At 57.0% G+C, this 14,475-nt stretch overlaps 5 protein-coding genes across 5 annotated transcripts; 3 read left to right on the top strand and 2 right to left on the bottom strand.

The window, feature by feature from the left end:
- Nucleotides 1-1,890: 1,890 nt before the first annotated feature.
- Nucleotides 1,891-2,817, top strand: GLRG_03197 (uncharacterized protein; the record flags this gene model as incomplete). The annotated part of the gene is made up of 1 exon (XM_008093882.1): nucleotides 1,891-2,817. The coding sequence occupies one exon, from the start codon at nucleotides 1,891-1,893 to the stop codon at nucleotides 2,815-2,817; it is 927 nt and encodes a 308-aa protein (XP_008092073.1).
- A 1,336-nt stretch (nucleotides 2,818-4,153) lies between these two features.
- Nucleotides 4,154-5,743, bottom strand: GLRG_03196 (uncharacterized protein; the record flags this gene model as incomplete). The annotated part of the gene is made up of 1 exon (XM_008093881.1): nucleotides 4,154-5,743. One exon carries the CDS (start codon nucleotides 5,741-5,743, stop codon nucleotides 4,154-4,156), a length of 1,590 nt encoding a protein of 529 aa, XP_008092072.1.
- A 1,672-nt stretch (nucleotides 5,744-7,415) lies between these two features.
- Nucleotides 7,416-8,270, top strand: GLRG_03195 (glutamyl-tRNA synthetase; the record flags this gene model as incomplete). Its single annotated transcript, XM_008093880.1, has 2 exons — nucleotides 7,416-7,633; nucleotides 7,862-8,270. 2 exons carry the CDS (start codon nucleotides 7,416-7,418, stop codon nucleotides 8,268-8,270), a joined length of 627 nt encoding a protein of 208 aa, XP_008092071.1.
- A 447-nt stretch (nucleotides 8,271-8,717) lies between these two features.
- Nucleotides 8,718-10,434, top strand: GLRG_03194 (FMN-dependent dehydrogenase; the record flags this gene model as incomplete). Its single annotated transcript, XM_008093879.1, has 2 exons — nucleotides 8,718-10,131; nucleotides 10,271-10,434. The coding sequence occupies 2 exons, from the start codon at nucleotides 8,718-8,720 to the stop codon at nucleotides 10,432-10,434; spliced, it is 1,578 nt and encodes a 525-aa protein (XP_008092070.1).
- Nucleotides 10,435-10,734: 300 nt separating this feature from the next.
- GLRG_03193 (uncharacterized protein) lies at nucleotides 10,735-12,173 on the bottom strand (the record flags this gene model as incomplete). The annotated part of the gene is made up of 3 exons (XM_008093878.1): nucleotides 10,735-11,650; nucleotides 11,709-11,874; nucleotides 11,927-12,173. The coding sequence occupies 3 exons, from the start codon at nucleotides 12,171-12,173 to the stop codon at nucleotides 10,735-10,737; spliced, it is 1,329 nt and encodes a 442-aa protein (XP_008092069.1).
- Between the last annotated feature and the right edge of the window lie 2,302 nt (nucleotides 12,174-14,475).

Raw genomic sequence — 14,475 nt, 5'->3', positions numbered from 1 at the left:
GAATGGAAAGCGAGAAGCTAGTGGAGACAGCTGAGCAGAGAGACAAGGGAGAAATTCCGTCTTCACTCCCACCTTGGTGGTGGGCGCGTTGTCGTGCCTGTTTTCCTGCCATGCTGGCTGGGGGTGGGGTGGTTCAGAAGCGGGCCGTCCAAGCTCCAGGACCGGCTCCAGCTCCAGCTCCAGCTCCAGCTTTGGGCAAGCTTTTCTATTGGATTTTTTGACTAGGTATGTATACATACTTCTTATGTCATCTGTCCCTTGACCCGTTGGTCTCTACTATCTACCCTTACCCGGCCCCGAGTCCCAAGGTACTCCGTACTTGGTTTCCTTTTTCATCTACCCATTTCCTTCCTGGGCTGTCTTTCCGCCTGCCTGTCCCAACCCCGGCCCCAGCCTTTCGAGGTTGATGTCACTGGCTACTGTATCCGTAATCTGAATTGGTATCTGGGTCTCTTCTTTCGCTTCCTCCGTTTTTCCCGCCCAATTTGGCATCCGTCGCTCGCTTCCAGCCCATGCCACTGACCCAAGCCTCTCACCCATCGCTTACTCTCTCCCATTGACACGGTGCGCGCTCGGCGCTCGTTCTCCCCAGAGTTTGACAACTCATCTTGCAGCCATCTTGCACCCCCCCCTTCACCCAGCCTTCAACATCCATCGTCATTCGTTACTTCTCATCTCTGTACGACATCCGCCACGGCCGCCGGTGCTGCTCCTGCTTCTGCTTCATCCCATCTCATTTTCTGGACACCCAACAAACACACTTCTATTCCCAGCCGGCCACGGCATCCAGGCTCCACGTCGCGACCGCACCGCACCGCGCCGCTGCTCTCACTCTCAAAGGCCCACACTCCATGCACGATACGACCGCACGCCCCAGTCCTCCTGCGTCCGTGTCCGCAACTCTCCTTTAGGGCACATATAACCTGCAGCTACCTACATTGCCTTACATTACATTACATCGCCCGAACCCATCTCAGAACCCGCCCGCGACGTCGCTGTCACTCGACTCGTTCTCGCCTGTGGTCGCGATGCCCTCATAGCCAAACTTCTACCACAACGCTTCGTCCCACCTCAATCTGACGGCCGCTACTGCTACTGGTCGCCGAATCCCATCTCAACCCATTGCATTTGCTCCCGTCCCCAGAAGAGACCTCGTTTGACGTCTGGTTCCCGCCCTCACCGCCTTCACCAGCATACCCTTCGACGCTCGTTCATCATTCCAGGGATCGCCCTCGCAGCCCGAATTGACGACTTCAGCTACGTCAACTTCCACAGGGCCACTCACTCGACAACAGTTGACCTAACCCTCAAGCAACGTCGCCATGCCATTTGTGAAAACAAATCATATCACCCTCGTCTTCCCGGTTGAGTCTCAGTCGACATTGTCTCTTTGCTAGTCGCCATCTGCGCCGCGCAGCCTTTCACTCACCACGTCCACCCTACTCCCTCACATAGTACTCACTTAATGTATTATACTGGTGAGTGGTCGACCTCGGATGTCCACGCCACTATTTGCTTACTCGTCGCGGTCTTAACCAAGTCTCATAATCAGTTTTACCGTAGCAACACTAAGCGCTCTTGAACCGACCGTCACTGAGCAGCCCTGACTCTTGTCTCGTTTCCCGGCTCATCTGCACTTACTACCCTGTCAATTAGCTCGCGTCCGGCCTCTTGGATTTCATCGCTTTTCATTTGCGGGTTCATATTCTCCCTCATAGGCCTTGACGTTGGGGGAAAAGAAGTCCGCCAACTCTCTCCCCCAAAAGGGACCAATTTCTTGCTACAAATCAGACGCTCAATCCAGAGACGGCTGAGATCGGTCCCCCATCCGGACACATCCCCGGGATCAGAGCTTTAGTCCCCGCTATCTCACCCGCGATACAGGCCCCAATGGCTTCCTCCGAGGTAGACCAAAAGTTCCTCGGCAAATGGGCAAAGACTGTGGAAAATGACAACCCCTTGTTGTCCTCGATGCTCTACAAGATCCTCGGCCTCTCGCTCAGCCTAGCAGAGAAGCTCGTCACAGCGAAGAAACAGCGTCGTCCCGACGTGGCCCGAACGCCCCAGTCTGCCGATCTCATCCTTCACATCATCTGGCTTTCGAGGGAAGGTCTGGTCATGCTCCAGCAGTATGTTATTCCCATGGTCGGAAACCATACGGAGCTCCGTGTGTTGGCATACAAGCTGCGGGCATCGTTTTACCACATCTTCGTCCTGTTTCATAACAAACCTGCCGTGTCCACCATGGGCATTGCGACCCCCGACACCATGGCCGGCCTCACGCCCCCGAGGCTTGACAAGGGCAAGGGAATCGCAAGGGAGGAATGGAACGCATCTCAGGGGTCGATACAGCCGACGCACGCCCTTGAGGGCGGACCGGTGAACCCACCGCCCGGATTCCCTCCGCAAAGCAATTCGGACTTCCCTGCCGCCTTTCTCGAACCGCCGAGGGACTACCTTCCCGATGCCCAAAAGTATTTCAAGGAAGCCATTGCTCTGGCCGATCAGCATCTCTGGGGTTCCCACTCATTGCGGTTATCGGTCAAGACGGAGTACGCCGCCTTCCTCTACGACTGCGTACACGATACCGACGGGAGTCGCAAGCTGGCCAAGGATACCATTTCCGAAGTATACGGAGCGTCAGAGGGAATGGATGACGACATGTTTGCTGATGCCTGCGAACTGGTCACCGTCCTGGGGAAAATGATGAAGCGAGGATTGGGATCCAGCAATAACACCTTGACGAAAGGGTCCAGTCCAAGTCCGGCCGCGCCGCCAGGGACAACGATGGCGCCCGGCATGGAGAATCCTATCTGAATAACGGATCGGCCGATAAGTTCACTTTATGCCTCCAGAGAAGGCGCATCCTTCACGCTTCAGCCAACAGACTGAAACGAGAAAAGGCGGGAAGACGAGACTATTGGACGCCAGCACCTTTGTCAATCCCTCGGAGGGCAGCGAAGGGGGACGGCCAATCCGAGGTCGAGAGTGCCACTTTGCGTTTACTGGCTCTCTGGAAATCGACTCTAGGTCTTTACCTGAGACCCTGAAGTATGGATTCCCGTTTACCATGTTGAATGCCATCAGCAGCAGTGTCGTTTTAACGGACTGGGACGATACGTCAAATACGGTTCTACCGTTCCGCATAACGCCTTCAGGTCCATCTGGTAGGATCGGGCGGCACATAATAGGAAAGCGAGCCTTGTCAGTTCTCAAGGCTCTTGCGTGTAATTATATTTTGGATACGCCGGGCACGAGGTTTGCCTCAAAAGGGGCGTTTCTAGGCACGCCACAGGTGGGTGGCAGTATGCTGTAATTGTTTGTTCCATTGATACCCCGTGACGCGCGGTGGGTGGTGGACTGTACTATTTTTGGCCTTGTCGGAGTTGGAAAATCAAGCCATTTATTTCACTCGCGTCTTTTTTGTTTCCCCCCCCAAGATCTATAGGCCGTATATAGATGGAGGAAAATATCACCTACACATCACAGAGGTAGAGAAAGAGAGACAGATAGAGAGAGAGAGAGAGAGAGAGAGAAATGGGGGGAGGAGATGGAGAAGTTAACAAATGCCTGATGGCCCCAGTCGCTTGTCAACTACCTATGTAAAAAGGACGTGTTAGCCTCCTCCCCTTTGGCGCCAACCCCCAAGACCCAAGATCCATATCGGCTTTTCATCTATATTCTCTCGATAGAGAAAATTGAAACTTGAGAGTAAAAATAGAGAAGAAAGAGAGAGAAAAAGACGGGGGCAAAAGAAAAAAAAAATAATAAGCAACGCTGGCTAGGTAGCTGAGTTAGAGGATCCCGAAAGCGCGGCCATCAACCGACCGGAGTATCCCAGAGCAAAACAAATCGGCGCAAATACCCGCCCGCCACCTATCCTTTCTGTGTTTCGTTATTATACCCTGACCGCCCATTCCAATGCATTTTTTCGTTTGCTTGTCTGTCAAGCCCATTCATCATCCCCCTCCCCCCTTCCGTAGGCAGTGAAAAGTGAATATCAGATCCCAGTCGTAGCCATTATATACTATGGTGATTGGGGCTTATCCCATCCCTCACCAGACCTCCCAAGGCATCCTATCCTTTGCCGTCGTTCATCATTAACCCCCGCTAGAGGGCTCTCATTATGTAATTGAATAGAGGACGTTTGCCCTCACTCCTCGTCGTATTCGACAAGGGCGTCCTCGGGGACGTCGGCACCCTCGTTCGGATCCAGGAGCTCGTCACCGTCCGCCACCGAGGTGGCCCAGTCCCGCACGCCCACCACCTTGCTACGGACCTCCTCGGCCTCGCATCGCGCCTTGATCATATGCAGCGGCACCATCCGGCCTGTGACGTTGTAGAAGTTGGCCTGCATCTCGAGCCACTTTGTCGCCTCCCGTCGAGATACCAGGGACGCCAGGATCTTATCGTCGCGTCGCTGTCGCTTGTCAGCGTGGCTGGGCGGGCGGAAGGCGGTTGGAGGGGGCATCAGCGGGTAGGGAAGAGGGGGGTAGAGGGCCGGGTTGACGTGACGGCGGATGTAGCGCTCCTGACGGGCGAGCTCGCGGTGGTAGCACTTGGCGGGTGAGTCGCTGGCATCGTCGCCGCCGTCACCATCATTGCTAGTAGCGGAGGATGTGGAGGAGGATGCCGAGGTTGTGTCGCGGAGGAGGGCGAGCCGGCTGCGGAGGGACGAGCTGGGGGAGTCGCCGACGGAGTTGGATGAGGAGGGTTTCGGAGTGCTGGGAGCTTCTGAAGCCTTTGAGGGCTGCTGCTCCTCGGCCTCCCGCTTGGGTTGCTTGGGCCTGGGGTGAGACTTCTTGGGTTCCTTGGTCTTGTCATCCGACGTCGCGTTGTCCTTGTTCTTCCGCTGCTCAGCTTTGCGCTCGGCCTTTCGCTCGGCTCTGGATATGAGCTTGTTGTCGGCCTTGTGCCCCTCCTGGCGTTTGTCGGTGTTATCACCATGGCTCTGATCGGTCTTGCTGTCGGCCGTGGATGCTGTCTGGCCGTTCTCCCCTTCAGACTCCGTCTCAGTCAGCGCGTCGCCTCCGGATTCGGAGTTCGCGGCGTTGGCCTTGGCCACGTGCCATCGCCTCTTGACCTCATTCTTGCCCCGGTTGATGGCCTTGCCAATGGAGGCCCAGCCCTCGCCGCCCTCCTTCATACTGATGATGAGAGCGTCTTCTGACGGCGTCCAATGGCCTTTGTTGGGCGACTGCGTACTGGATGAGGCGCCTCCGCTCTCGGGGGACGCGACGCCGGAAGTGCTGGACTCATTCGAGGTGGCTCCCCCAGATGTGATTGATTGGGCCATGGCTACCTCCGCGCTTTTGGCTTGAGATGACGTAAACTCGCCGGTGCTTGAGATGGCTTCTGCGGAAGACGTGTCCGCTGAAATGCCAGAATCGCTCTCGGTGTCCGAAACTTTGCCCTTCTTCTGGTTCTGGCAGCTCCTGTTCTTCTTTCCGGAGGTCTTGAGGTCGATTTCACTGCCACTGGCATCCGCGCTGGGAGTGGACTGGTTGTCGGTGCTGACTTCTGAGCTTGGTGTAGCGGAAGAATCAGCCGAAGTGAGATTGTCATTGTTGGCTTCAAAGAGGTCGCCGACCGCTAGGTCAGAAAATAAGTCGACGAGTGTCATAGTGTCGCTGGCGATGTCGTCCGAGTCAGTGGTCACTGCCGTGCTGGACGACTTTCCGTCATCAACCTCCATTGCGGAGTCCCGGATATGCTTTGGATTGCTCTTCTTTGAGTTCTTCATGGCTGTGTAGGTGTAGGGTATAGTTGGGAAAATGGGGCTTTGTCTTGCGGTTTATGAGTCAATTGTGTAAAAGGGAAGGCGCGTGGTCTGCAAGTTGAACACCAAGTTGTGACTACTTCCTGGTCAACACCGGTACTGATTAGTATTTTATCATAAATCTCAGCCAGCCAAATAACGGTTGGTGGTAGAAGATGAAGATCATTCGTTTGGCAAGACGTTCGAGGAAGGCCTGTTCTGTTCCGGCGGAGGCTTTTCGTGATGAAGTAGACAGGCTACCGGTCGGTGGGTCCTCCTTGATTATCCTATTCGTTTAATTGCGGAAATAGTGGCCGGTCAAGCAAGAAGCGCCCTTTTCCTAAAGAGATGGCGCAACGGGTGTGGACCGAGAGATATGTTTTGTTTTCGATTGTTGTCGGCTTGAGATGCAAGCATAGGTGGGGCAGGTTTCAAGGGAGTTGCATCGGGTGAGACGCTGAACGAAGGAAACTGCCAAACTAGTGACGGCGATGTGGGATTAGTGAGAAAAAGAGTGAACTGCCACACGGGGCTGAGGTGTAGGTGGGAGGGGGAGAGGGAGTTGAGACGTTGTTGCGGATGATATAAGTAAGAGTGAGTGTGGGCGACACTCTCTCAGAGCACGAATCCCTTCACCAAAAGGATAAATAAAGGTGGCAAAGGATGTGTCCACCATGTTCAATGCATGGAAAAATTGTCGGCCGCGGGGTTGAAAGTAGCAAGAGTGAGAGATCAAAGTAGGGTCGAAGTTGGCCACAGCTACGCGTCGCGGGAAATGCTACCAATACGGTTCATGTCCAACCTCTCCAAAACGGCTGAATTGCCAAGAACACAGACAGGTCGACCGCATGTCAGTTGGTATGCATGTGTAAGGTGGTGTAGGTTGTGTAGGTACAGATATTCGTACGCAGCTATTCTGAACATGGGACGAAGGGACGAAACAAGACTTCGGGGTCCGGCCAAAGTATGACTGATTCCAGATCTGGCGAGACCGGGCGGCTGTGCGATCTGCGTTGGCGCAGACTCATAATGGGACGAAGTCTACCGGGGACCCCGTTGGAATGATTTACTGAGAACATGCCGAAGCTTGTCCGTCATCTTGCAACGTGCCAAGTGTGACGTAGGGTTTGCAAGGAAGAAGCAGCCGCAGGAGCTACAGTCGACGGGCCGGTGCGGGGAGGGGAGCGTAGCAGATAAATGGGTTTACTATGTACAGGTAAGGTAGGTATGTAAGGACGTGTGGGATTATCAAGTCGATGTCAACGACAAGGTCCGGGGATCGGGATGAGGCTCTACTAATAGTATGCACCGTAGTGGGTGCAGCCAATCAAGTCCTCCCTGCTTACTCATGAGTGTCGTTCAGGGGCTTCGTTGTGGGTGGCAGCAGCGGCGGCTATAGAGCAGCGATTATGAATAGCCGAGCTTCTCGTCATGGAAAGGACCAAGAAACTTGTCGGAAGCCTGAAACAGCGGCAACCTCTTCTTTTTTAGTTACCACCCCTTCCAACCCGTGACACCCCAACACAACACACACGGCCGATTGCAGTACCTACACTACTACTACTACTACTACTACTACTACTACTACTACTACTACTACTACTACTACTACTACTACTACTACTACTACTACTACTACACCCTCACTCACGTAACAATGGCAACGTCGCCCTCACTGCCCAAGCTGCCGGCCAATTACCAAAAGGCCCTCGAGCTGATTGACGAAGCCCACAGGCAAGACCCCAGGCCGTCGGGTGTCGAGTCTGTCCCTTTTGAACTCGACTATGCCCAGAAGATGACCCGCTGGTTGGCTGTGCGATGTCCCTCAGCGTCTCCCGTCTTACAGCTGGCTTGCCGCGCCCAGCACTTCAGGAGGTAACATAAACACCCTTTCCATTTTCTTTGATGTTGCATAAGCATTTCACCTTTTTCTTCTTCTTCTTCGTTTTTCTTGTTTCAATCTATAAAAAAAAGTAGCACTATCTGCAACTCTTGAAGCATATGAGACGATGAGCAAGATGCATGACCTCCCCCCTCCGGGATAGGTTAGGTACAATGCCGGTAGCATGACAGGTCTGACTCACTGGCGAATTTACTCAACAGATGGGAGACCCCCCGCAACACGTATCCCATGACCCGGCCGGGATACCTCACCTGGCGGGCGAAGCTCAAGTCCCAGGCCGCGGCGCAGGTGGCTGAGCTCATCTCATCGTCGCCCGAGATCCACCCAGCCCTGCCTCAGGAGGACGTCGATCGCGTGGCCGCCCTCATCCGCAAGGAGAACCTGAGCGCCGACGAGGAGACGCAGGTGCTCGAGGACGTGGCGTGCCTCGTCTTCCTCGACGACCAGTTCGACGCCTTTGAGAGCAAGGACGAGATCGATGAAGACAAAATCATCGGCATTCTGCGCAAGACGTGGGCCAAGATGAGCGAGCCCGGCCACGCACTGGCGCTGAAGATGGACCACAGCGAGAGGGCCAAAACTCTTATCGGCAAAGCTTTGGCGGGGTGAGACGAGGGTGGAGGAGGGGTAGTAGTGTAGAAAAACCTACCTAAAACCTTTCAAGGAAAATAAAATAAAATCGACAGCCAGCTAGGTACTTGCCGATGCTACCCCGGTGATTTACAGTGATGACATGGTCGTATTCCGTGCATGCTTTAGCGAGTGAAACCCTTTCTGGGGGACCCTCCCTGGGGAACCCCTCAGCCCCCCACTAGCCTTCCAGCACTAAATAAGTGCCCGCCGCACCAAAGGCGGCAACCCCACTACCGAGAGACCCTCTCGGTGCAGTACCCCCCGAACTCGAGCCTTAGCGTCCGGCCCGTGGCAACCTACAAAGATGGCCACTCAAGCTCTCACTCCGACTGCGCGCTCCGCCCCCGCCTCTCCACAACATCCATGCCGGGTCGAGTGTGCTTATCGAGCGAGCAATTGGTAAACACTCTGGCGACCGGAACTATGCCCCCGAAACTCACGCCCGCCGAGGTATCAAAACACAACCGCCTTGGCGACCTCTGGCTCGTTATCGACGCCCACGTCTACGACTTCTCCGACTTCGTCCGCGAGCACCCCGGCGGCATCGCCGTGATCCTGCAGTGCGCCGGTAAGGACGCCACCGACGTATACTCCGAGGTCCACGGCCCCAACCTCGTCAGGTCGACGCTCCCCGCGGACCGCCACAAGGGCGTCCTGGCCCCCGGCGCCGCGCTGCCGAAGCCTCGACAGCATAGCTTCCAACAGCAGCAGCAGCAGAAGCAAGAGCAACCAGAGCCCCAACCCACAATGAGCCGAGACCAACCCGTCGGGCCCACTGCCCTCCCCTCCAAACCTCCCCTCGACACCCTCATCTCCGCCCACGACTTCGAGCAGGTGGCGTCCGTCTCCCTCCCCCCCAAGGCCTGGGCCTTCATCTCCTCTGCCGCGACGGACCTGCACACCAAGGCCCGTAACGCCTCCTCCTACGCCCTCATCGGCCTCCGCCCGCGCGTCCTCGTCGACGTCGCCTCCGTCTCCACATCCACCGCTATCCTCGGCACCCCCGTGCGCGCCCCGATCTTCTGTTCGCCGACCGCCATGGCCCGCCTCGTCCACCCGGACGGCGAGAAGGAGCTCGGCCGCGCCTGCAAGTCCGCCGGTATCCCCCAGTGCGTGTCCGTGTCAGCGTCCTTCCCGCTCGACGAGATCTTCGCAGCGCGGGCCGCGCACCCCTCCCTTCCCGCGGCCAAGGGTGCGGCGGCAGCGGCGGCGCCCTACGACGCGCCCGTCTTCTTCCAGCTGTACGTCGATAAGGACCGCGCCAAGTCGGAGCGCCTTATCCGCTCCGCCCAGGCTCAGGGCGTCAAGGCCCTGTTCCTCACCGTCGACGCCCCGATCCCGGGGAAGCGCGAGGCCGACGAGCGCGTGCGCTCCGACGAGTCCCTCTCCTCGCCCATCTCCGGCGCCCGCGCCGGAAACGACGCCAAGGGCGGCGCCCTCGGCCGGATCATGGGCAGCTACATCGACGCGTCGGTGAACTGGTCCGACATCGCCTGGCTGCGGCGCACAGTACCTGGCCTGCCTATCGTCCTCAAGGGCGTGCAGACGTGGATGGACGCCGAGCGCGCCGCCGGGGCGGGCGTGGAGGCCATCGTGCTCTCGAACCACGGCGGGCGCAGCCTCGACACGTCTCCGGCGACCGTCATGGTCCTGCTGGAGCTGCAGAGGAACTGCCCGCACGTCTTCGACAGGGTCGAGGTCTACGTCGACGGCGGCGTCTCCCGCGGGACCGACATCTTCAAGGCGCTGTGCCTGGGCGCCAAGGCGGTCGGCCTGGGTAGGGGTCTGCTGTATAGCCTCAACTACGGCGCCGAGGGCGTGGAGAGGTACATCGAGAGTGAGTTGGGCCGTCTCTCACCTCTTTCTTTCTTTCTTTCTTTTTTTTTCTTTTTTTTCTTTTTTGCGTCTCCAGTGTTTCGAGGAGAAAAACCCGGGCGGGCCGGAATTTGACTGACTGACTGACTGGCCTTGTGTAGTTCTGCGAGACGAGCTGGAAACGACGATGAAGATGTGCGGCGTCACGAGCCTCGACCAGGTCCACCCGGGCTTTCTCAACACACTGGCCGTGGACCATCTGGTGCCGGGACGGCAGGACAACCCAAACACGCCGTGGCGCCGTGACAGACACAGCCGGTTGTGAAGCCTTCCTTGGCATCAAAGGCGCATGACGACGTATCCACGATGCATGCTTGGTGGCGAAAACAAAATTCATTTGTGCATTATAGAGGGTCGTAAGTCCCGTCCAGGCCGTGTAAAGACGTCAGGGTATTGCATATATACGTAACGACAACCCCCCATTTCTCCCCTATACCGTCCTTTCATCGTCTTTGTGCAAACCCGTTTTCCCGTGAATGGGGCTGAGTGGGTTTTGCAAACATCATGACCTTGGCGAATTAAATCCATCATCGCTATTCGTCCTCTTCCAACAATCCTCCACCATCTAAGCCAGCTCCCGCAGCTCGCCATCACCCCTGTGAGCAGGCAGCTCGGACGAGAACCCGGGCTGCTGGTAATGCTGCTGTGGTGGCACCTGCTGTGCCTGTGCAGGTGGCGGAGGCGCGTTGTAGTAGCCCCCTTGCTGCTGCTGCTGCTGCTGCTGCTGCTGCTGCTGGGGAGAATACGCCGGGCTGACGCCGCTCTGGGTCGGAGCGTACTGTGGTGCTACCGACTGGTCTGTCGGCGAGTGGCTCATAGGCGGCGGGCTCGAGGGCGGGCTGACACCGGTCTGCTCGTACGAGCCCGTAGTGGTGTCGTACGGCTGTTTGAGCATGCTCTGCCTGTTGTCCACGGGAGCGAAGCCCTGCGGGTAGGTTCCTGCCTGCGGAGGGGGAGGACCGTAGCCTCCCGGCGACGGCTGCTGATACATCTGCGGGGGCCCCTGCTGAGGCGGCGGGGGGCCGTTATAGACGACGGGGGCGGGCTGGTTGCCGGCGTTGCCGGCGGCTGCGTCCTTCTTCTTCTTGCGGAGAAGGAAGATAATGCCGAGAACGACGAGGGCGATGGCCGCCACACCTCCGACCACGCCGCCGACGATGGCGCCTACCGGGGTAGACGATCCGCCGCCGTCGCCGCCGCTGCTGCCACCGCCGCTGACGCTGGAACCCCTCGATGTGGCTGTCGGAGATGTCCGCGACAAGGTGCCGGCGTCGGTCTCGGTGTCGGTGGCGTCGGTTGCAAAGGGAGCTGTCCTTGTTACTGCGTCCGACGTTGTCCCCTCATCCGTGAGGGAGGTATCTGTGGGGTTGGCGTAGACGACGATCCTCTGTTCGCTGGCGGCGCATCCAAATAGGGTGTAACGGTTGAAGAGCGAGCCGGAGTAGACGTATGTGAGGCACTCGGGCCTTGCGGAAGAGGAGCTGTTGATCTGTGAGATACAGAGCCCTTATGCGGGCGCAATGGACACGCGTGACGTACCAGTACAGCATGAGCGTATCACCGCTGGTGTAGAGCCTCGAGGACGATGACGGCAAGCAGCTGCTGGCGATCTTGCAGTCTGTCACCGCCGTAGACGCGCAGCACCCAGCCACAGAAAGGAAGCTGTTGATGACGCAAGTTCCCACATCGCAGTAAATGGAGTCGGCTGTGCCCAGGTTAGCACTAGCCCTCAACTACGTCGTCGAGGCGCAACTAACTCGATATACCAGAGATATAACCGCAGGTGTCGTCGCCTCTCACGCGCTTAGCCAGCTTCAGTTCGACATTGGCCGGGTCGGGCGCCGCCGTAGGGCTGGGACTGAAGCCGAGCTCCTCCATGTTCATCGCGGCAATGGTCTGCCTGGGCGGGACCCAGCTAGGGGTATCGTCCTGCCATCTCAGTGCCTTGGACTCCGCGCCCAGGTACAAGCAAGCAAGAACTCCTAGTTGAGTGAGTTGTCCCATGTTGACGGATCCTAAGTTGTTCCCGGTAGATGTCAACAGGAAGAGGGCGGGAACGAGGAGAAGGGCAGGGAGCGAGGGGTTATAGAAGGAGAGAGACGAATACGAGGAGAGGTTGTCGGAGAAAAAAAGGGAGTCAGAGACAGGCAGCCTGCGCGACGGCAACCACACCTACCCGGGGTGAGATGAAAGTTCCCGAACCGAGCATGCCCTGCGGGAGAATCGGCTGGCCATGGTGCCTCCCAACGCCGATGAGACTCGAAGCCGGTGTACGCCAAAGGAATTCAGCCTCAGCTCCTTGTCCTGCAACTTGTGGTTGGTGTCATGGCCCGACGGGATATGGGTGGTTGGGCCAGGTAGAAGCTCCACCTCGCGAGGTACAGATACGGACTGATGTGCTGCGATGGTGTAGACCAATGCGGGCTGGCAAGGCAGACAGGAATATGATCATTCATGGGTCGCTGGCCTCCTCTTGTGAGCCTCGGCCGCATGTCATGTTGGCCAGCCATGAGCCAAGGGGGTTGTCAATGTCCTAGTTCGTATTTCATCGTTACTCAATGTATAACTACTGCTCCGTGATCACCCAGCTGAACCAGAAAAGACGTTGTGATACAGCGCCTGGGAATTCACTCGAGTTGTCACGGTTTCGTAACCAGCCGCAGCCGCAACCGCGGCCGCCGCCCGATAAGCCAACCTCTGACTCGCCGGCCACGACAGCTCATTGCTGGAATTGAGCGTTCGGCATGATGGCGGTGTGTGGTGGAGTCGAGCGGTGCCCAAGACAAGACTATCAGGTCATTAAGCCCGAACCGGAGAATGTGGCTTGTAGCTGAAGGCAGGCTTCAGCCCAGCTCCCGGTCAAACTCGCAAACCACGCCCAATCAGAAGCCCGCCGGCTCAAGAGGCATGCAGCAAACTTGACTGAAAGCCCCGCGTCGTTTCTTAGACGTCGCTGGGGAGCGGGAAGCCTTGCACGCCGGAAAGGGCTCCCGCCGTGCCCCGCTTCGGTGTCTGGATCCAGGGTCTCGAGAATCCACTGCGGAACTTGAGGGGATATGAGAGCGGAACGCCGCCCACGAGGCAGGGCAGATTAGTCAACCTGTGCGCCAAACCCCATTCCCCTCCGAGCCGTCAGCTTGGACTGGTTATGCTCGGCCGATAGCGTGGATGATCCTCCTCTGGGTGCTAGCAGTTCCTGCAGCCTCTCACGAGGTTTGCCGGGAAGAATCTCAACGGGCCACGTCGGCAAGAGAATGCCTAACGCCGAGCGAGCCCACCTAATTTAAAAACGGGATGGCGATTTTGTAGATCAGATGCCGTGTCGTGTTCGCACCATGCCCTGTTAGTTGGCTGTATACGGTGCTGCACTGGCACGACGGTTGCTTTCAGAGTATTCGTCCATTTTTGAGACAGTTTCGCATCGATACTGCGCGTAGCTCTTGTTGATACTTGAACAAGCACCGGTGCAACGATGCGCCGAGCTATGTCTTGTGGGCATAGATGCCAGGTTATCTCAACCCTGTGCTGTGTGGTGCGGCAAACCATCCTCAAGCAAGCTCTTCGTATGAAATTAGCGCCATGAGTATTGGCGGATTACTTGTTGTGCTGCGAGCGAATGACAGCAATTGGAAGAGAAAGAACCATTCCACGGGTTCAAAATGATAAAAGACAGACCGCAGAAGCCCGGTATCATAATACACATATGTCATTACCAGGCGACGCTAATGCTTGGCTCAGTAGGTCGCAGACCCATCATAATCTTTGGTCGATCTCAATATGGCTGATGGCCACTCGGATACCAGTCGGGCTTTTGCTGATTCCCGAGCCCGCATGACAGCCAGTACCTGAACAGCTTCTCGTCGACGCGTCCGGTCATACTCTTGACAGCAACCATCGGTTTTCCATGCCACCGGTTGATAGCGTTTGCCTCAGGCAAGACGCAGGAAGGGCCGTCGACTATGTCGTACCCCTCTTCTATGACCTGAGTCGCCGGGGGTCGGCCGAACCCTAGCCGGCGAAGATGAGGCTGCGGCTCCGAGAAACTAATTTTACATGCCATGCCTTGCTTGACACCATGATACGATAATGCGGCAACTTTCAACCTTGCCGTTGTTGACCGTGGCCTCTGTGCCCAGGTTTTCGTCATCTAACAGATGGCTTTGAGGTTTCGAGAACCGCAAGAGTAGTAATCCAGAACTGCATCATGCCAGCGCACATGGAATGTTTCGAGAGCATATCCTGCCTTGTGTTCCGAGGCGACGATTGGCGTGCATGCTTGTAAATCGTATGATAACTGCAGTGAACC

This window comes from Colletotrichum graminicola (genome assembly GCF_000149035.1).
Source record: "Colletotrichum graminicola M1.001 genomic scaffold supercont1.9, whole genome shotgun sequence".
NCBI lineage: Eukaryota > Fungi > Ascomycota > Sordariomycetes > Glomerellales > Glomerellaceae > Colletotrichum > Colletotrichum graminicola.
This window is presented reverse-complemented; position numbering and strand designations above follow the sequence as displayed.